Genomic DNA, 23,519 nt, shown 5'->3' on the forward strand with positions numbered 1-23,519 from the left:
TTATACATTTGTTTTTAGTAAATTGAAGCATTTTGAGAAATACATTAGACCGGCTCAACACATACTTTCTGATTTTCTTGTATGAGATTACTTAAAAATTTTCTTGTAAATAATGGGACTGTCTGAAGAACTACATAGGTAGGGAAAAGTGATATAGGTGTGGAGATTATATTGCTTTCTTAAGACCGTTTTGTGTGAATTATACAGATATACTTTCCAAAACTAGGATGGGCTGCAGTTCTCCTTGAGTGTAAACATATTGAATGAACCCTCTAAAATATAAATAATGTCAATATATATTTGGCAACTTGACTTGCACAGGTTACAAGGTATAAAATGAATTGTATAAGACTAAAACAATTAGGTTGGAATATAATTTGTTCATTATGCAGCTTCATCCTTTCCTTTTACTTGTTAAAAACGGTTGAGCTGTTCATTCTCACCTTTCTCATTTCTCTCTCTGCACATTTAGAATCACACACTGTGCTTTTATCAGGCTGATTAAAAACAGACAAGACTCACAAATCCAAAGCATTTCCATATGTCTTGATAAATGTGAAGTAAGAGCATGACTGGGCAGCATACATCATCACATCATATTTTTACAAATGACATAATGTGAGCACCCGATAAATGCAATCTGTGACTTTTGCCACATTTAGCTAAGGTCAAGCTCAGGGGCAGATCAGAAAATTAAATGTGTGGAAGCTAGTCTAGACATCACTATCTCTATCGGTGACCTAATTCTGTTCAAGTATGTGATTTATGTGTGATTTTTCACAGGCCTTTAAAAAGAAAAATGGAGTCTCTGCCATGGATTCCTCTTCTTGCTGCATGCTGATTTAGGCAGGGCATTAGTCTCTGTTAGTAAAGGGCTGTTTCCCTGTAGTTGATCTGAGTTATAAGACAAATGTGCAATACCAAAAACAAATGTTTAATATTTACTGATGAAAATCCTATCCAAAATCTCTGAATAATATATCATTAACTTTCTGTGTTGATAAAATGACAACAAAATATCTAGCTAAGGACATACTGCCTTTCTACTGGTGGAGATAAGTACACATTGGCTTACCTTTTGAAAATTTAATATGTCCTCGGTGTTATTTTTCGACAACTTCCGCAAAATGCCAGCCTAAGTTAAAGTATTTTTTCAGCCAAATTTGACATGCTTCTGTGCAGATTTGGTTAAAATGTATGTTCTGATTCAGAAATCTAAAGGGTTCTTTTAGGTGTTCTTAAAGCAGTGAAAGAAATACAATTGGACTCCTAAAAGAAAGAATGTGTTTAGCAGCTTGTATGTACATAGGCACAAAGAGAAGTGTTATTATAACTACAAAGAAATAAAAAGAAGCAACCAACAGTAAAGTAAGAACAAGAGACCTCTTCTACAAATTCCAAGAAATCAAAGGGAGATTTAAACTAAGGAGTAGGACAAATGAAAAGAAACTGTGAAATCAATACATTGAAGAATTATATTAAAAAGATGAAAGGGTGACATATTTTTGAGGAAGATTTATTTGATTTAGAAAGCGAAATAGAAGCACTTGAAAGAAAGAAATTGCCAGAAACAAGAATCATACCAATAGAGTCATTTCAAGCTATAGAGAAGGAATCCATTCAGATTCTAAAATCTGCCAACAAATATGGGAAGGGAAACAATAGCCCACAGACTGGAATGATCCAGTATATATATTCCAGCCCCCCCCCCCCCCCCCCAATGTTCCCTTGTAGTAAAGCAATTCCCAAGAATTTACAACAAAGACTGCAAGACTGCTACTCATATATGCAGCAAGAAATGTCAGATTGGTCTAGCTAGGTTCTAAAAAGGAAGTGGCACTTAGTGGTCATATTGTAAATATGCATTAGCTAGTGTCAAATAATTTCAGGAAAAACTTGTGTTTTATAAATTAGTAAATCCTTTGATTCTGTGCTGATCATGAAAAACTTTGATCATGCCACTATGTTTGATTATTCTGATGCATAATGTGTCCTCTAGGAAAGATGTCACTGGCAAGATAAGGAGACTGTACAGAGAAATAGAGTGGCATTCAGTAAAAAATGGTGTCAGGCAAAGATGGATTTCATCACCCTATCTGCAGAACATATTAAAGTGGGCTTAGACTCTAAAGTCTTAAGATATGTAAATGCGCAGAAGGAATATCAACTATTTAAGATACACAGATGACACCATATTAGTAGCAGAAAACAGCAAACATGGAGTAACTGCTGATAAAAGTTGAGAAAAAAAATGACCACGCAGAGTTACAACTGAATAATATTAAGAAAACAAAATGAATGGCTACAGAAGAGTTACTGTAAATGATTATGTTAAGAAAGCTTGAAGAAAATCTATAAAGAGAAATCAGTGCACACTTTCTCTTGCTCTCTCTCCTTGGCTTGCACAGAATCCCATATATTGACAAAGCATATCCAAGAGCAATTTTGGGGTGAGCAAGATTCTCTCTGAAATTTATTGTTATGGAAAAACACAACTTTCCCATAATTATTTCAGTGTTTTAGCATTGAGTAGACATTGACTCATCCCTCAGCTGCCAGTATTTTGTTATTACTATGCATTGTAGTTGCAGAAGCTACACAGAGCACAACTCACTGTTCATGTTTGTTGTCTCAATGAATCACTTGTTTTTGCTGCCTGTCTGGAATAGCAAACCTGGGGGACTGAAAAGCACCTGAGAAACTACAATATATAGGGTGAAATCTGAACATGTTTTAATTGCTCATAACTTGTGTAGGCTTACTGTACTACTTTTCAGTATATAAAATGCTTTATGGTTGTTATTTTGCATCTAGGTTAAATAGAAGGGAAGGAGAAAGTGCAGTCATATGCCATCTTATAAACTTGATGTTTGAGAACTAGTTTATCATCCATAGTTACCCCCATCTTACCACCTAGGTGACATTGCATGCTTATTCAGTTGGGAAAAGTTTTAAATCTTCACTCCTGAAGACTTCTTTTTCTTAAAGCACACGAAGAATGGATTGTGAAATTATTTTAGAACGAAACTAAGATTCCCTACCTTCTTTGTAATATAAAGTGTGCATCTAAATATACCCACTACCTTTAGGATGGTGACAGGCTACAAATCCAAATAAATAGCTATCTTAGACTATCATTAGAGCCATCTTAAATAGTTTCCCTGGCAATCCTCAAGTCTTTTCTTAACTCCAATGGACAGGCCTATAAAAATTATCAATGCCCTTGGCAGAATGAATTATGACTCTTTAACAGCTTTCATCCATCCCTAAGCTGCTTTAATAATGTTTGAGAAGTACTGCAAACAATTTTCCATAAGAGTCCTCTGTTATGAAACAAAGCATCCTTCTGTTAATCCTTGGAAGTGTCATTGCAGATATTTGACACTTTCATTGCCTACTAATTTAATACCCATGAGAATAAAAGTTCCTTTTGAATTCAAGGAAGTTCAGTTTCTTAGTGAGCCAAACTTTGTACAAATTAGTTCAGAATGGCAATCAAGCCGGGAGTTTTAAAAAATTCTTTTTATTCTTAGCCAAGGATGGGCAAAATGTTGTTTTTCTGGTCTTTGATTCCTCCAGATTCCCCAGGCTTCCCTGTCCTGCCCCGATTGGTTTTTGACAACCAAAGGGACACTTGATTTCCTTGCTATACAAACCTCCGAAGCAGTCATTCATCTTTTATATAGGTATAGCTTGCACAATATCTTGCTATGCATTATAGAAAAATACTTGGTACTATGTAAATAGCATTGAAGTGTCAGTTTATTTTCTTATAATGCTTGTCTTTTTGCACTTATGTAAAAATAAAGCTTAAAATCAACTTAATAAATAAGTCACAATGGCTAGTTCCGTGCTGATGTATATGTGTCTGGGTACTTCAAATAAGATGTGCTTGTGGTAATCATATGAATACCAACACAAGGCCTTCATGCTTTCTTCATTCATAGTGGTGTTTTTTTATACTAGAAAATAAATGCCTCTGGAATTGTTTTCTTTGTGAACCACAAACCTTTAGAAATGATATGTTTCCCTTGCCTTAGGTTGACTGCAGTGAGGAATGTGTATATCTATCAAGTTTGTTTCTGCAAACATTTTCCTTTCACCACATCTAAGTCTGTTTCATACTAGCTCTGTGTAGATTTTTTAATGGGAGAAAAATCTCGGTGCCCATTTTTCAAATATGCACGTTTATAGGATGTATTTTTCTGAGCCCAGAAATGAATGCAAAATGTGATTAGTCTGGGTCTGTTTCTGGGTAGTGCAGAACACGAACATAACAAAAAAGAAAGAAAAGAAATCCAGCAATTGATTTCTTACATATCCCTAACTGCAGGATAGACTATGCCAGTTCAAGGGCAACCTCTCTGCAGATAACAGAGACTCTAAGAATCAATGGAATTTGTTTCTCCAGATGTCTCTGGTTTTTTAAAGACCAAATATTAGCAATAAAAATAAGACCAAGAGAATGATAGGAAAACTAAAGTAATGTCTATGGCTTGAAAAAAACATGGGGTTTTTCACTGAAAAATCTGGAAAAATGAAGCCCTATGCATTATATAACTATACAATTTGTCTAATAGTAAATGCTACATAATGGCAAAATAAGTTGTTTTAAGTATTTTCTAATAAAATGAAACACAAACCGTTTTCCAGAAAGAAAGAAAAACCCATTACCACTATAGCAAAGACTATCAGATAGGGAGGATTCGATGGGATATTTGAAGTCTTATAGACCAATCCTCCACTCAGTGTAAGATGCAGCTACAAGACACATGATACTGACCCAACTCTTCTCAGATACTTCCATGAAATAACTGGGTTTTTTCCTGCCTAGCAACCAACTGATTTGGGCAGAAAGGTAATGCAGGCCATCCACCTATCTTAAGGAAAGGATTTTTTTCTGGCTTGCTTGATTGGCTGTAAATTCAGCATTGGTCCCCCCCCCCCCCCCACCACCTTCCATGGTATGTTCCAATTCATGTTGGTTTTGCATTCACTAATACATTTGATTATATCTGTGAGGTCTCTTCCATGATAATATTAGGAGTAGTATGGATATGAAAAATTTACCTCAGTATTGTGAGAGTAAGGGGGTACTCAGAAAGTCTATTTAAGCTGGATTGGGCTGAAGGAGTTCTTAGAGTTGGGTTGTTTCCGAAGATTGCAGGCAAAGATTTAGATATGTCATGGAGTGATCACATCATACCTGCCCTGTTTTACCAAGGTTACCATTTCTGTTGAGCCTCAGGTTTGACTTTACCAATAAAGGGGGGGGGGCGGCACATGGATGGGTCACCTTGACTATCTTGTAAGGACCTCAACTTATATTAAATACCATATCATATGTCATATTATTTCCATAGAATTGTGCCCTGTTTCATCCCGTGCATTAATGTTTCCTTTAAGGGTTTGTATTCAGCCTAACCAATAATGGGGAGGTCTGGGAGTAGCAGTCCAGCAACATCTAGAGGCCCATATTTTGTTCATTCCAGTCTTTATATAGCAACAGGAATCAAAACATTGTGTGTCGAGGCAGGGCTACAAAGAAGGAAATACGATAAGGGAAAGATTCTTCCAAGAACATTTTCTTTTTCATTTATAAAAACTCACCCATTTTAAAAATGTCATTTTCTTTCTGAAACAGGGTCCAACTGGAACAATCCTGTCTAGGGAGACTAAAAAATAGTGGGGCATTTGAAAGAGAAAAGCAGAAGGCATGTGGAAATTATAATACTTCATCCTCTTCTGGCCAATCATTGTTTTCTACAATCACCCATTCTTGCATTTATATCACTTCAGAAAGTACAAATTAGTGATAAATGCTTGTTGAGATAATATATCCTTTCATATTTATTTATATGATGAAACTCACACTTTAATATTGGTGGGAACTAGCTTCCCTCCAAAAGTAGTTGGATTTTGTCCATTGTGCAGCCTGGCTAGAATTGAGATTGCTGGAGATTGGCTCCATGTGGTAGACTTTAGGGTTCCTAACCCAGATTTTTATCTCTCTTTTCATTCTAAGAATAGTCTAGGTTGCTTCTTCTGGGAAAATGAAGTAAAAGTTGTCTGAATAGCTAAGCTACCTTAATTCTTGCACTCCCAATGATCTTCAAGAACGTTATACATATATTAATAATAAAAGTTTATTTTTGGAATAAGAAATACCCTTTATCCAAGAATTATATACTCCTCTGCATTTGTCCATGACCAGAGCTTATCTTCTAATTCACTGTAGAAAACTCCAGAGCAGTACCCTATGAAAGAATATACCGAGTCTTGTCGGCTCATTTCATCATAAATAATGAGTTTTTTGTCTTTTTGAAATACTGCAAAACCCGAGTGGTTGATTTATATTTTGGCCTGCCCAGCTTCAAGAACAGTCAGAACTACCCTACAGTGATGTTGAAGTTTGTGGAAAGAAAGATAATAAGACAAGCAGCAGGAAAAATCAAATATTTTCTTTCTTTCATACTTAAATTCATGGAAGGAATAAATGAAAACCCTATGAGAGAGAATGGGATAAAAAGGAGCAGTTTTGAGTTATATTTTTCATTTCTCATTTCCACATTTTAGCATTTAGTTGGAAAAAGAATGACAAAACTTCATCCCATGTACTATGGTGTCGAAAATAAAATCTACAACTCCTAAACCTCTGTGTGTCAATAATTAAAATAATCTAGTCTTTAGTTTGCAAATATGTGCTGTTTCCTAGCATACCACTAAAAGAATTATTTTGTGGGAAGCTCTGATGTGGTCACAATTCTCAGAATACTTTGTAGATGGGGTGTAGTTTGGCAAAATTGAAGCACTTGGTTTACGAGAGGTCAAGGACAACGTAGGCATTCAATGTGAATTCCTTCACAAGCTCCGTGAGAATGTTTGCTCCGGGGCTTGAGCAAAGGTACTGGTAAGCTACTGTGGGGAATGTCAGATTGCAGCTGTGCTCAGCAAGGTGTGTATAATTTTTTAGGAATTCTATCTGAAAGAAAGAGAATGGAAATTTTTATTTAACTTTCAAAAACGTTATTGGCAGCACAATCCTATGTATACATACTTTGAGATAAGTCCCTTATTCCCTGATATAGGTGCACAAGATTTCTATCTAAACATTAACTTCAGAACTTTGTGGCCACTTTGCAGACAGTAAAATTTGAAAAAAATGATGTAGGTAATACTGTGGAATGTGTGAACAACGTGTGTATCCTTTTAGCAGAGAAAACAGTTTGGCTTTTCAACTTTGCTCAGATAAGATGTTTGAAAAGAAGGTTGCCAAAAATGGTGAAAAATTGAATGTTGCCAGAAAAGCTTTGCCCTTTATTAAGTAGTCATGTTACATAACTCCTATTATTTTGGCCATTTTTTGGTTTCAGATATATTCTGCTACTATGTGCTATATAAGTGCCATGTTTGCATCCTCCTGTAGGTATTTTAAAATATTATCTAGTCCTTATACTCAACAGATTAATAGCTTGACTGTTTTCAGAAGTCAATTTCCAACCACAAAGCCCCCTAACCCTTATACCTTTTTTCCCTGACCATTTTATTCACATATCTTAGAGGAAGAAGCTGTTTAGCTTTCCAAATGTTACAGTGAAATATCTGGCACCTTACTTACTATTGGTTGTGCAGGCCGTGCACGTTACAGCGCGACCTCTGGAGGGCCAGACAATCCCTTCTCCTGTGGCAAGAACAAGCTTCTTAACTTGTACTGAACAGGCATCATATTAAGTTCTTTCTAGTGCTTAAAATATGAGTTGTTTTATTGTTTTATTTTATTGTACTGTTTATTGTATTGTACTGTTTGTATTGGCATTGAATTCTTCCAAACTTGTAAGCCACCCTGAATCCCCTCGGGTGAGAAGGGCAGGATAGAAATGATGGAAATAAATAAATAAATAAAATAAATCTCATCAACTTTACCATTCAACCAGAGTTAAGCTCAAATCAAGATTGTTGGTTTAAGCTGTTTGAAGCCAGAATATGCCAAGAGTGATCTCCATCAACACAAACCTTCCTTGACTATGAAGATCTTCCTTAGAAACTCTTCTTAGGTTGGGAATCCATAGGATGGCCTAATTTTGAACCCCCCTCCTTTACTTATTTACCATTCTGCCTATAGAAATCCAGCATAATGTAGTGGTTTAAGTGTTGGACTAAGAAAGACCAGTGTTTGAATCCCTGATCACCCATGAGACCCTGTTGGATGATGTTGAGCATGTCATACTCAATCTCAGAGGAAAGCACTGGCAAATCCCATCTGAACAAATTTGCAGCCCTCCCCCAGCCCCCCCCCCCCCCCCCCCCACCATGATAGATTGTCTTAGGATCATCATGTTGAAAATGACTTGAAGGCATACCACAGCAATAGTAGCATTCTACCTTTTAGCTTTGGGTCCAACCTATCTTCGAGACCACATCTCCTTCTATGAATCTGCACAGGCATTGAGATCTGCTGGGCCGGCCCTTCTCTTGGTTCCACCACCGTCAAAAGCAATATGCAATATGGTTGAGATACAGTTAAACTAGATATATTATTGAAACAGTTTAATTTAAAACAATTTATGATGAATCTTTTTTAAAAAAGAAAAAGAAAAAGCACCATACAGAGATGCTTTCCTCCACAATCTATTGGTTTTTATTGGAGAATAAGGTCCTCCAGGAAATCTAGAACCAAGCTGTGGATCCTGGCTGGCAAGAAATTTTGCGTTTTTGGGGTTCAGTAGATATCCTCTCATTTGCCAAGGCTTTTTAAGTATGTGAAATAGGACCAGATTTTGGCTGTAAAAAATAGAATGACATAATGTTAAAAACAATTTAAGTAGTTCGGAATAATGTTAGGCATATGCTATACATATATTCTGTAAATTATTAATATGGGAGATATGAATCTGTATTTGATTCTTAGAAGCTGGATGTTGGCACTCTTCCACAGGTCAAATAAGGAATGTTAAGCTAATCTGGTTCATTTTGATACTCTTGTTTCATTAATAATTACATAACTGGCAGAAATTTGTCACACCAAAATCAGAATTTCCCCATCATTGCATTGTCATGTTGCATAAAACTAGACTTGTTGAAGTTCTCCAAGAGTCTGCTGAAATCCTGTCCTAGTCTTTCCTTTGTCAAAAAAGGGTCTCTTTGCTTTCTGTATACCATATGTCAGAGAATGCTGGCACTGACGATCAAGATAATATTCATGTTATTTATTTAGGAACACCTGGTGTTGCAATAGAGAGGGGTCAGTGCTTCATTTAGATTTGTTGGGGATGGATTAAACTCTCACTTTTCATGTCTTTACCCAGAGAAGGGGATGGTTCCATTTTAAAAATAAGATTTAAGATGACCTGTAGATCAGTTGACCCATATTTTTGGGTTATTTTTTCACTTCTAGACATATACACAAGTGTATATCATATCTCTGTTATTGGAGGTAGTGTATGCAGTCATCATGGCTGGCTAGTACATAAATAGGTAAAGGTTTACCTGATGTAAAGTCCAGTCATGTCTGACTCTGGGGGTTGGTGCTCATCTCCATTTCTAAGCTGAAGAGCCGGTGTTGTCCGTAGACACCTCCAAGGTCATGTGGCCAGCATGACTGCATGGAGCGCCGTTACCTTCCCACCGGAGCAATACTTATTGATCTACTCACATTGGCATGTTTCAAACTGCTAGGTTGGCAGGAGCTGGAGCTAACAGCTACTCCCGGGGTTCGAACCTGGGACCTTTCAGTCTCCAGCTCAGTGCTTTAACGCACTTTGCCACCGGGGCTCTTAGTACATAAATAACCCTATACTTTATTAATTTGTCTACTCACTTTTACATGTTACCCAATCTGGTGGCCTTTATTTTTAGAAGATTCCACAGTTTGCACAGTATTATTTGCACAATACACCAATTTTACCAGTTTCTTAATGCACAACAGCACAATCCTGTGCATGTCTTCTCGAAATAAATCCTTCTGATTTCACCTTACAAGTTCCCACTTCTCATGGAACTTCTAAGTAGATATTGCTTAGTGACATAAGGGAGCAACATCTGTTGAAATTCCTTCTTACACACAGCCATTGAAGGGGCAGGAGCCATGTCCCCAATTTCACTTGGCAACTCTGCTAGATATGCATAGAATTCTGTTATATATAAATAATGCTGGAGTTTAAGCCTCATTAGGAGTCTTTTGTGTTTGTGCTATACTCTGGTGCCAGGAAGCTCTTCTTGGTTTTATAGTGATGAAAAAGGCAAGGCACACTCCCTTCAAATTTCTCATCTGCTCTGAAAAGTATGAAGAACACCAAAACTCTCTCTCAAGAACATTAAGAGACAACTAAAGTTCTGGTCTGAACATTTCTTTGTTACATTTAATGCATATAGATGGACATAGGTTTTAATGCCAGACTATAGTGAATGCATTTCTGTGTGCCTTTTGTGGAACAGAGCTCTTCAAGACAAGATTGCTTTCAGGGTTTGTCGTATTGGCACTTCATGTAAGTGGAAACTCTAGCTGGAACATTTGGGATTATGCTTAGTGAAAGGTACTTTAATCAGCTGCACTGTGAAGTGGCTAAGGGGCAGGCAAATGGGGTCAGTGAGAAAATCATTGGGATCCCAGGCCACGCACTTGTCCTCTCTGACCTCTTACAACAGAGGGCAGGGCAGGTAAGAATTACTGGCCGAATGAGAACAGAAATGCCTGACCTCACCTTTCCTCTACTTCCCATAGTTCAAAAGATGTAGAAGTACCAAACTTTATATTTATTAGTTGTTAAAAAGGGTACAGAATATGTTATGTAGCTTGTTTGCTTTATTTACTAAGCAATGAAGAGGGTTGCCTATGAGACCACACCTGCAAAATCCCCTTAAATATCACGGCTTTTCCCATGAAAATAAGTTGAATTGTCCTCTGATCCAGGCTTGAGATAATTTTTTTTTCCAAATTTATGATCAAGTCATGCTGTTACCTTTTTTTTTTAGTTGACCCTACCTTGACATAAAAATCAATAGGACTTCTTTGTTGCCTAGGATTTGTTGTGAAGTGCATTTAATATGAAGGCTGAAGTAGAAAGCATGGAAGGCCTGCCTATCCTGTTAATTAATCTGTATATTTTCCCCATTGTCTAAGAGACAATCCACACTGCAGATTTATAGCAGTTTGACATCACTTTAACTGAAACAGTATAGAATGATGGAATTTATAGTTTGTTATAGCAGCAGAGCTCTCTGACAGAGGAAGGAAAATATCTCATAAAATACTAAATCTCAGAATTCCATAGCATTGAGTCTTGGCAGTTAATATGGTTTCAAACTGTTATAATCCTATAATGTAAATACAGCCTTTAAAAACCTGACTCTAGATACATTACATAGCAGTTGTAAGAGAAATGAAGACTAGTAAACAGGGTAGGCTTCTGTGTAACTGGTGCATCTTGTTTTTGTTACGGGTTTGTAGAAAAACAAACTGCGTGCAGTCCTGTCCAGACTTATCCAGTCCTTTGTTGTATCCACAATGAGCAAAAGAAAAATAAGCCACGAAAATGGAAGAGAAAATCAAAATTTACTCTTAAGTAGCAGAGTCAAAAATCATAATAAAACTTCCAGCAACAAAAACTCACATAGTCTCTTGCATTAAATTCATGCATCTTCATAGTAGGCTCTCAGCAAGCATTCAGTAAGTCCCCAGTTAGTCCCCAAAAGACATTGCAAACATTTCCCAGATATACCCCATTCAGGGAGTGGCTCAAGCCTGTTAGCCCCGATTGTTCCAATTACTCAACCATGAGTTGTAATTAACCAGGTGTTTTTCTCTTAACACACACTTACACAAGTAGTGATCCCATAGAAACTTAGTCACATACATGCATATACAGTAATAGTTTTGTCATTTGAGGACTTAAAACTATACCATTGATCTCTGACTGCATGGATCAGGAGAATGTACTTTGCAGAAACTTAAAAGAAGTTCACAAATTCCAGGGCTGGGTCCTTACATTGAAAACAGGTTCTATGCTGAGCCTTGGTTAACTTGGAGTCTTAGTTAACTTAGTTAAGATAAAGATATGATTGTAAATCCACCCAGAAGCTTGTGTTAGTGCCTTTCTCTTTAAATTGAAGGCATGGAAATGGTAACCAATAAAAGATATCACACTGAAGATTGCACACATTACACATCTGTGCACTTGAATAGAGTGAGAAGCTGACACTTTGAATTTAGTACGTAGCTGATGATGGAGTTGCTGACAGTGCTTATTCAATTATCTGTACATCTGGCATACATTTAAGAAAAGGAGATACAATGATAGCAGTGTGCAGCTTTGTTTTTCTTTCTCTCTGACAGATACATGAATATTTGAGCAACCAGTGTTTTCTACATATGTCTTTCTAAGACTTCAGTAATGTGCATACTTATATACGAAGAAGCTCTATTAAGCACTGTTGAATTTACTGTAAATACATACTAATGAGGAAACAAGATGCAGCAGTTACACAGAATCCTACCCTACTCTGTTTAATAGTCTTAATTTCTCCTACAACTGCTATGTAATGTATCTGGAGTCAGATTTTTTAATGCTGTATTTAGAGTTTGGGGGGGAGGGGTAATAGAGTTCACAGAAATAACAAATATTATGTTAACATATTGTTCTTTTTTACACAGAAGCTTATACCGCACAATATAATAATGAAAGAACCCAGAGGGTTTAAAATGCTTGGGGTAAAATTACTAACTGTTTATGAGAGCACTTTGTGAGAATATCAACTTTATGGCGAATTCCTTGCAAAAAAAATAAAAATCAGTGAATCAAAACTTTTTGGAAAAGCTGCAAAAAGAATGGAATTTATTCCTGGATTTTCCTAACATCTTTCAACAGTTTGTGCCAGAATGTAAACATTGAGATAGTGGGCCCTGACGCCACTTCATATCTAACTGTGAAGAAAATAAAAGCAAACATGTGCAAAGTAGATAAGTGCACTGGCTTTTGGTAATTGAAAACAGTGAAAACCACATCTAAGCATTCTTGACTTAGTGTGCTGCTTTCACTGAAAGTCACAGCCATAGTTCAGCTGTATGCAGTAGAACAAAATTCACATGTTACTCTTATAAAACCTGTTGACCTAAAATGCTAAATAATTAAAGACAGGAGATGTATATCCTCAGTTGAAACAGTAGGCATGCCCCAAATGCCTTTATGCATTCAGACTCCGCAGAAGACAGTGGCAGATCTGTCTCTTGAAGCCTGGGGTTACTGCAGTTATTCATTGTGATGCGTATGCATATTAAAAGCTCTGATTTTAAGAGCAAGTGGGGAACCAAATCTTTCTACAGCTTCCTTCATCAGAAGTGAATTTATCTCTCTTTTTTTCTTATGTTAGTGAGCACTTCAGTATGACGATTAATGCATGCCAGGCTTACATGTTGCTGCCAGAAATATTAAATGCTACTGTTTAAAAAGTTTATACAGTTGTTGGTTTTAGGGAAAGCTATCTGTTATGAGTGTTGTGTGTTTATTGTAATTTAATTTGTATTTGAAATGCTGAGGTTTAATTGAGCATCTGATATAATAATGTAATGGCAGCTTGTTTGAGCGAAGGATACTTTTGTTTCAGGCTACCACAGTCCAATTATTTGATAGAATTACTGTCTACTTCTCTGAAGGCAGAATATTAGCAAGAATAAATTTCCAGAGCACTATAGAAGTAGCAGCCTGTTCTGACACCTCAAGAAGGGACTCCCAAAAGTTTTGTTCAAGACATATTGTATATATTCACATATAAGTCTAGAAATTTTCACCAACAAATTGGCCAAAAACATGGGACAGTTTGTCCATGAGTCAATGTAAATGCTATACTTTAACTTTTATTTAGAAGGGGACACCATCTCCTTCCCAAAGCAGAGTGGCAAAAGGCAAGAGCTTAGTCAGTACAGAGAGAATTTAGAAAAAGCACTGACTTCTAGGTTCTTCTGAGATTGACTAAACTCTCACCTTTCATCACTCTAGTCAGAGAAGAGAATTATTATTATTATTTTAGCATTAAGTGTACCTTTATTTTTTATCAAAAGTGGAACCTTCTCAGAGTAGTGTCAAATGGCCTTTTTGAATGCCTGGGCAAAAAGTGCCAGCCCAAGGCAGCTGGCCTCTTAAGGTGGTTCTGGCACTTCCCCCTCTTCATGGAATAACTTTCAACTTATCCACAGGTCATACCAAACTCCATAATTTCAGCCCCAAAACCTGCTTTTGACTTCTACATGAGGTCGATGTTTACATAAGTATATACAGTAGACAGAAAAATGAGAAAGCAATCAGACATTTTACAAAAGCAAAACAGAAGTGTGGAAGAATAAGTTTCTGTACCTGAAATACACATAAATTCATTCTCAATAAACTGATTACAACACAGATTTAACAAGAGAAGCAATAAGGTAGCTCAGCTGGGCTGCTCAACAAGCAATGACTGAGAAATGAAAACAGAAGGACTCAGACCAAGACCAGAAGACAATGAGCAACTGGATTCTCACCAGTGCTCTTTCAGTGATCTACTAGTAACATCTATCTGTAGCAAATAAACAAAGAAGTGTAGAAGATAATGGATTATACAAGCTCAGTGACCTTATTCAATTGTTTCTTATAAGTATTGCAGTCAAAGAGTGATGAATGATATAGCTGTGCAATACAGAAAAGCTCAGAGCCCATCCTTTAAATAATAGTAATAATAATAATAATAATAATAATAATAATAAAAGATCTCAGCCGGCATTTGGAAACAATAGACATTGACAAAATTACGATCTGCCAACTGCAAAAGGCCACCCTGCTGGGATCTGCACGCATCATCCGAAAATACATCACACAGTCCTAGACACTTGGGAAGTGTTCGACTTGTGGTTTTGTGAAACGAAATCCAGCATGTCTATCTTGTTTGCTGTGTCATACAACATCGTTGTGTCAATAATAATAATAATAATAATAATAATAATAATAATAATAATGGGGGGGGGTCTTAACTACTCCAATGATGACTGAGAGCTGTGCTGGCAGTAGTGTAACTACCGGCAGGTCCAACCAAGCCAGAGAGGTCTCAGCTGAGGAGTAGAACTAAGAGCACCTAACCCATTAGCATTATGGAGAATCAAACCAAAGTCTATACTGGCTCGGTCGTCGCCCAGGATAAAAAGGACCATGGTGGATGCTGCTGATTCTGGACATCCATCGACAAGTGGGCTACGGAATCAAAATACAAATGAACAGTCACAGAAGCGGCAGAAATATACAATGCCAGAAAACCGCACAGTTATGAAATGCTATTACAAATCCGAACCTCAAAAGCGTGGCTACCAAAAAAGGATGCATCAGCTGTGGAAACAAGAGTACCCTGACTCACAGATAACAGAACCCTGACTGGCTGACCAACGAAGATTCATAATCAGAAACAAAGTGTTCAGTGAAGTTGAACTCAAAGAAATCCAGAAAATCTGCAAAGCAAATTACCATCACACCACAGCACAGACAGCAGCAGAGACTCCAGCAACACTTGGAATGGTGGAACAGATTGAACCAGAAGAAAGTGTGGAGCTTTTGCAAGAATTTGAAGAACCAGAACTTGAAACACCTGTTGAACCACCAGGAACCTTGACAGCAAAACAACAAGAGCTCAAGGATAAGATCATGGCTCATGCTGCAGAAAATGCAATCAGAAAGCAGCTCCCAACTCTAAAAACAGTGCCCAAGAGACACCTGGCGCCTCTCATGAAAGATGTGAATACAGTACTCTCCACTGTCCAAATAACATCAATTGAACAAACAAACCAGTATTCCTACAGTGCAGCAGTTATAGCAACAGAAGAGCTTGGGCTCCTACAACCAAGGCAGCCCCAAAGAAAATCAACTGGAAAACCAAAGTGGTAGGTCAGGCTAGAGTTGAAAATCAAGAAACTTAGATCAGATGCAAGTAACCTGAAAAATATGAAAGAGAAGAAACTGAAGAATGACAAAATCAAGCAATACCTGATCCGAAAATACTGGATGAACACCAGAAAAATTGAAGAAGCTTTGGAAATCGTGAAAGAACAAATTACACAACAGCCAGAAAAATTGAAAGATATGAAGCCAGAATCATCCAGTACAGACAAAATCAACTGTTTCAATCAGACCAAAGACAGTTCTACCAGAGTCTGAACCAAACAACAGACATATAGTAACCATAAAGCCAGAGAAAACTGCAACAACAAAGTTCTGGAAAGAGCTTTGGGAAAATAATAAGAACTACAACAAAAACGCTGGGTAGATAAAGGAGTTTGAAGGAAAATTCTCACAGAACAAAATGGAACAGATGGAAATAACAACTGAAATGATCAGCAAACGAGTGCAAAAAGTCAAGAATTGGGCATCGCCTGGTAGTGATCAACTTCATGGATTTTGGCTCAAACATCTGATTAGTTTACATGGAAAAATGACCCAACAATTCAGTGAGATGCTGCAGAAAGGAAGTATCAAGTGAATGGCTAACAACTGGAAGAACTTACCTGATACAAAAGGATCCAGCAAAAGGAGCAGCACCAGGAAACTACAGGCCAATAACGTGTCTGCCCACTATGTTTAAACTACTGACTGGCATCATAGCTGACAGAATTCAAAACTATCTTGAAGAAAAAAACATCTTGCCAGATGAACAGAAAGGCAACAAATGAAAAGCAGGGGCGCAAAAGACCAGTTATTAATTGACAAAATGATTCTGGAGAACTGTAAAAGCTGAAAAGCTAATCTTCACATGACGTGAATTGACTACAAAAAGGCCTTTGACTCACTCCCACACAGCTGGATCATCAAATGCCTGGACACCATCGGGATTTGTAAAAACGGCACCTTTATTGAAAACATGATGGAGCACTGGAAAACTGAACTGTTTGTTAGAAATGAAAGCTATGAACTTGTCAACATCAGAAGAGGAATTTTCCAAGGAGACTCATTGTCCCCTCTGCTTTTCATTATTGCCATGATCCCTCTGTCAACAATCTTACAAAAAACAAACCTCGGCTATCAAACATCTAAAAAATCTCACAAAATTTCGCATCTGATGTACATGGATGACCTGAAGCTATATGGGAAAACGCAAACTGAAATCCAGTCTCTGACTAACACTGTCCGAATTTTTAGTACTGATATCAGCATGGAGTTTGTTTTGGACAAATGTTCAACAGTGTCACTGAAGAAGGGAAAAATCATTGAAAGTGAGGGCATAAATATGCCTAATGGCCAAACAATAAAGAGTCACCAGCCAGAGGCCTATAAATATCTGGGCATATTACAGCTGGACAACATCAAGCATGAACATGTGAAGACTGTGGTCAGCAAAGAATACACACAAAGGGTCAGAAAAATTCTCAAAAGCAAGCTCAATGGAGGCAACACCATCAAGGCCATAAACACCGGGGCCATACCTGTCATAAGATATACTGCTGGCATTATAAATTGGACACAGGCAGAACTGGACAATTTGGACAGAAAAACAAGAAAACTCATGACCATTCATCATTCACTGCACCCTCGCAATGATGTTGACCGGCTATATCTACCTAGAAGATCAGGTGGCAGAGGACTCTTACAAGTAAAACAAGCAGTCAAAGAAGAAGAACATGCCCTGGCAGAATATGTAAAGCAAAGTGAAGAACCTGCTTTGATTGAAGTCAAAAATCAGAAACTCCTCAAAGCACAGCAGACAAAAAACAAGTACAAGAAAACCGCACTACAAACTAGAGCTGACAGCTGGCACAACAAAACATTGCATGGAAAGTTCCTTGGCAAAATTGAAGGAAAAGCTGATAAGGAGAAGACCTGGCTATGGCTCACGAATGGGACCTTGAAGAAGGAGACAGAAGGCCTGATCCTTGCAGCCCAGGAGCAAGCCATCAGGACAAATGCAAGTAAGGCCAAGATCGAAAAATCAGCGGATGACCCAAAATGCAGACTGTGCAAGGAAACCGATGAAACCATTGATCATATCCTCAGCTGCTGTAAGAAAATTGCACAGACAGACTACAAACAGAGGCACAACTATGTGGCCCAAATGATTCATTGGAACTTAAGCCTCAAGTACCACCTCCCAGTAGTAAAGAACTGGTGGGATCACAAACCTGCAAAAGTATTGGAAAATGAGCACGCAAAGATACTGTGGGACTTTCGAATCCAGACTGACAAAGTTCTGGAACACAACACACCAGACATCACAGTTGTGGAAAAGAAAAAGATTTGGGTCATTGATGTTGCCATCCCAGGTGACAGTCGCATTGACGAAAAACAACAGGAAAAACTCAGCCACTATCAGGACCTCAAGATTGAACTTCAAAGAGTCTGGCAGAAACCAGTGCAGGTGGTTCCGGTGGTGATCGGCACATTGGGTGCCGTGCCAAAAGATCTCAGCCGGCATTTGGAAACAATAGACATTGACAAAATTACGATCTGCCAACTGCAAAAGGCCACCCTGCTGGGATCTGCTCGCATCATCTGAAAATACATCACACAGTCCTAGACACTTGGGAAGTGTTCGACTTGTGATTTTGTGAAACGAAATCCAGCATATCTATCTTGTTTGCTGTGTCATACAATAAAATAAAATAATAATAATAATTTATTTCTAGACCACCCTCTCTCCTCGAAAGGACTCAGGGTGGTTTGCAAACTCTTTGCAGCACACCAACTAGCTATTTTCATTATGTGGCCTTGTTAGGGACCCACTACTTGGAGTTCTTCCTCTGTGTCCTTGGAAAGAGGCCTAAAGGAGAGTAAGGAGCAGGTAAGAAATCGATTCTGTGTTCCTCACATAATTACTTTGTTCTTTAAATCAGATGACTATCTATGATTCTATCTCCTATCTACCCCCAGGACTGAATAGAATATAAACATAACCTGAGATTTGGACTGAAATCACAATACATTTCGGAAAAAGCATTAACTTTTTGTCTCTGTGTTGTCTTCCTGAATCTGCTCTTTTCCCAATGAATAAAATGCAAACACTCTTGCCCTTGTGCCATTATTATACAACCCTTCTATCTGCTCTTTTATGTTTAGTGAACCAGCTTTAATTCCTTAGTGGTGCTTTTGCAGCTGGGGTACTGGGAACGAGTGGAAATCGGGTTTCCCCCATGTATGCAAAGTGCTATATGGATAAAAGCCAATGTCTGAAATACTTATAGCGCACGTTGGCTTTATGTCAATGCAAAGATGTCGGTCAGGATTGCTTTGCCAGTATTATGATAGAGTGGGTCAATGTGTGTACATTCTTCTGACAATAATTATGTAAAACAACCAATTCTAATACGCAGAAAGCTAGACTCCTCTTTCAGAAGATTTTTGACTGCTGACAATAGATTTCTTTCAACATATAAGGCTATTTTAGAAGATATTAAAAGCCACTTTTGTGGATCAAAATGTCATGTTCAATACATTACATTTCACCAACTACAAAACTGGTTTAACGTGCAATGTGGTTAGAATGGCTTGCTGCATCTTTGAACTGAAGCTGTGGAAGAAGAAAAAAATGGGCCTGCAAGGTTTGTCCTATCATTTTTTCTTACATAAAAATAAGATTTGTTCCTCATTTGTTTTATATTGCTAATTAATAGGTTTTCAACAGCAAAGCACAAACAGCAGAGAAAGCACCTTGGTAGCTTAGAAAGTTGAAGGCTAGATTTTTAGTTGAATCTGAATTCTACCATATCAGTGTTCTGGGTTAATAATAATAATTAAGTATTAATGTTTGGGTAGATCACCTCTCTTCTATAGATTGACACTTTTCAGGCTTGAAAAGCTATAATCATAAAAGGATTTGTGCACCGAGTAATTATGAAAGCACATTTCTATCACACGATGTAGACTCAACTGATTCAAAGACCCCCATGTAGAAAAAGGCACATGGGGTTCAGAAGGTATCATGCTATGAGCCAACGTCCCTCTTTACACAAAGGAAACCATGCAGGAAAGATGATTAGCAAGCACCCAGCATGGATGGTATAAATGAGTTTTGTTCACTCTAGTGGTTAAAAGCATGGTGCATGTAAGGACAGTGGAAAATTAGCAGAAATAATGTGTCCATTATAATATACTATGTATACACTACTTCTGTTGTTTTTTTAGCAGGACATTGTTCCTATATGAGCCATGCTGTGGCATAAAAAGGTACAGCTTTTTGTATGTTTTTCAGCGTGAATGCCTTTCATATTGTATGACATTTATGGTAGGTGTGCCTGTAAACATAAATAAGTGTCACTAAAACAGTACCACAATAGAATCAGGTTTCTGTAATGGTTGGAATATCAGACGAAGACGGGAGACTCGGCTTCATGTCCCTGGGTGACTTTTCGACAGTCTGTGTGGTGAAGATAAATATGTGGTAGAAAACCATGCACATTGACTTAAATTCTTTGGAAATAAAAGTAGGAAATAAAGGTAAGATAAATATGATTAATGAATAAAACCTTTCCAAAAGAACTCGAATACTTGTTCACAATCTAAAGGCTCACTAGATATCCACACAGTTTTGTGTGGTTTGAGTGTTAAACTAGGACTCTGGGACACTAGGGTTTGAATCACTGCTTATCTTTGAAAACTCGCAGGCAAATTGCACTGTTTTAGAGTAAGAGGAAAGCCTTCACTGAACAAATGGTTTCCAAAAAACTCTTATGACATAGTCATAATTGGATTGTGTGATTTTTAATTATTGGCTTTAATGTTTAGATGTTTTTATTTTTGTTTTGTTTTAATGTACATGAATTTCATTTGTATGTCTGTTTATGTGGCATTGATTTGTTCCCTGCTTGTAAGCCGCTCTGGGTCCCCTTTGGGGTAAGAAGGGCTGGGTATCAATATAATAAATAAATAAATAATCATCATAAGCCAAGGAGCCCCTGGTGACGCAATGGGCTAAACCCTTGTGCTGGCAGGACTGCTGACTAAAAGGTTGGCAGTACGAATCCAGGGAAAGGGGTGAGCTCCCATCTGTCAGCTTCAGCTTCCCATGCAGGGACATGAGAGAAGCCTCCCAAGCCTCCCACAGGATGGTAAAACATCAAACATCCGGGCATCCCCTGGGCAACGTCCTTGCAGACGGTCAATTCTCTTATCTCAGAAGTGACTTGCAGTTTCTCAAGTCGCTCCTGACACGGGAAAAAAAAATCATAAGCCAGAGTCAATTTGAAGATCTATAATAACAAAACTGCAAGATCTAACGGTAATACATGTTAAAGTATAAGTTCTCCTACTCAGTATTATTATTAAGGCATGAGTTTTTTTAAAAAAAAACAACAACATGGCTACTGTCCAGAGAGCACAATAGTTTTCAAAGGGCAAAATAGCTTTAGAAATAGCAATGATTAATGACAATGTTAATATTTTAATTTTTAAGTTGTTTAGCAATTAGAGCTTTGGGGTTTTGACAAATGTAAGTCAAATAGAATTTCAATATGTATAGCCAATCTAGCATGTAGTTGCAATGATAAGGAAAGCTTAATCTGTTGGGCTTCTGTTTATCCTGGAGATGTCATAGGCTGGGACAGATTATATTTGTCTGTATTAGGAAGAAGAGTTTCACAGCTCACTACTGTAGAGCTTGTGCTAGTTAGCACTGTCCTCTCTCCTTTGCTTAATATCTGTTTATTCCCACCTCTCCTCCGTTCCTTCCATTAAAGTAGAATCATGTAATGAGTCTAGTGAAATCCAACTCAATTGATTGCAGTGGAAGGGATAAATGTGTTTGAAAGGCTTTATTGTGCTCTTTCTTTGATTCAAATCAGTAATGCTCAATTAAAATGCTAAATTTTAGTGCTGACAAGAGAGAATGGGATGGGAGTTTTAGCTGCTGCAGCATCCCTGTACATTTAAAAGTACATTTTCTAATCAAGTAACTTATAGATTATAACCTTTTGTGCATTTGCAATATGTTTCTCCATTGTGATTCCTGTAAAATCGCACATATGATATTTCCTGTGCCTGTGCAGTCAGTTTCAGTGATCACTTGGAGAAACACAGTTACAGTTAAGCACCCATTACTTCTGCAACCAAGTGTTTAAAATGAGAAAAAATGTACATACCACAAATGTAACACTATCTTCTAATTATTTATCCAAACGTCAGTTTGTGCTGATTGTTTTAGCTGATTTACTTTTTGACAAGGACTGTTTGTATAAGGATGCCAACAAGAAATATGAGAAGAAAAGGCAACCCCATAGGGAGGATCTGAGAAATTATTTTACAGCTAAATTGACTGAATAGGCAATTGTGGCAGTGAGGAACTAGTTATAAGAATTACTTGAAAATTCAGAAGACTTTTTCTTGGCATAAAGATAGCTTTGCACATCTGAATGGTTCATTTTGCTTTATCCTGAAAGGCCCCCACATTGACTTTTCCATAGCTGTCACACTTTTGTCAAATGTGATTTTTTTTGCAGAAGGAAAGAAGTAGGAATCTAAAGTCTTCCACATTCACGATACCCCCTTTTTCCTGACAGCAAGTATGTAACTTTCATAATCCTACCTGCCAAAGATGATCTGACACCAGGGCAACTTAAGTTGTGCTGAATCCAAACTCTTCCCAATTTAGAAATATTAGAAATTGTTTAGGACTACCTTGTCCTAAAGTTGTGATGGAATAGTGGCTGTTCCCAAGAACTAGGATGGGGGGTGGGAATCATCTGTAATTTGGCTCCTGCCTCTGCCCTTCCTTCTCTGTCCCTTTTTTGGCTCTACTGCTACCTGATCTCAAGTAGCAGGCCGCCTGTGCTAGCGGAGTCCTGTGCTTTGAGATGAGGCAGCTGGCAGATGGGCATCTCAGCTGGCAGAAGGCCATTTCAGTTGGCTTGAGGCTTTTCCTTGTGCGTGACCCCCTACACCCGTGGATTGGACTGTCAATCCAAGAAGGAATTCACTCAGGTGAACTGCATGCTATTGCTATATTTCCATGCACAGGAAATTTGGTTTTTAAGGGGCAGTGGTTTTGATGTACATTTTCTGTCCACAGATATTATTTTAAAACTGTGTTAATTTCTGCACCCTTGTGAGAAAGACATGGATTTTCATCAAGAATTGTTTTAAAAATTAAATTAAGAAAAGGAAGTTATGGAATCATAGAATAAGCATGTACCAAGAGCATGATCAAGTTCTGAATTCCACTACAATGGTTAAATGTGTTTAGATATCCTCCACTATAACCAGAGGCAACAAAAATACAATTTGTTTGTTTTGTGTCTTTCCTTGTCTTGCAGTAAGCACCAGTTGCTCATGTATTATTGTGGTTGTTACTTGCAATCAAGTCAACTTTGCCACCTCTCTAAATAAGAGATTTCCAAGAGTCCTGGTCATTAAATGGCTTACTCGGGTTTTGCAGACACAGAACTATGGCTTCTTTGGTTGAATTACGACCCACCTTTTGTCCAGTTTAACTCTTTTCATACTGACTTCCATTTTACCTAGCATAGGCCAATTCATATCATGAAATGTTCAAAGTTTAGTCTTTTTAGTGATCCATGGTATCTGTAGTGC

General features: G+C 37.7%; 1 protein-coding gene across 7 annotated transcripts in view; it reads left to right on the forward strand.

Moving 5' to 3' along the window:
- fsip1 (fibrous sheath interacting protein 1) overlaps nt 1-23,519 on the forward strand; it is a 119,997-nt gene that overhangs the window by 42,809 nt on the left and 53,669 nt on the right. The window contains exons 1-2 of one of the 7 annotated variants that reach the window (XR_010001828.1): nt 14,989-18,780; nt 20,121-20,162. The exons of 5 other annotated variants lie outside the window; for them this stretch is intronic. Coding sequence is in view for 1 of the 2 variants with exons in the window: in XM_062967336.1 (XP_062823406.1) it covers nt 20,121-20,141 (21 nt within the window). In the remaining variant the exon portion in view is untranslated. Of the gene's footprint in view, nt 1-14,988; nt 18,781-20,120; nt 20,163-23,519 lie in introns of those variants that run through there. One more of the 7 variants, XM_062967336.1, reaches the window with a different exon arrangement.

This window comes from Anolis carolinensis, chromosome 1 (assembly GCF_035594765.1).
Source record: "Anolis carolinensis isolate JA03-04 chromosome 1, rAnoCar3.1.pri, whole genome shotgun sequence".
Lineage (NCBI taxonomy): Eukaryota > Metazoa > Chordata > Lepidosauria > Squamata > Dactyloidae > Anolis > Anolis carolinensis.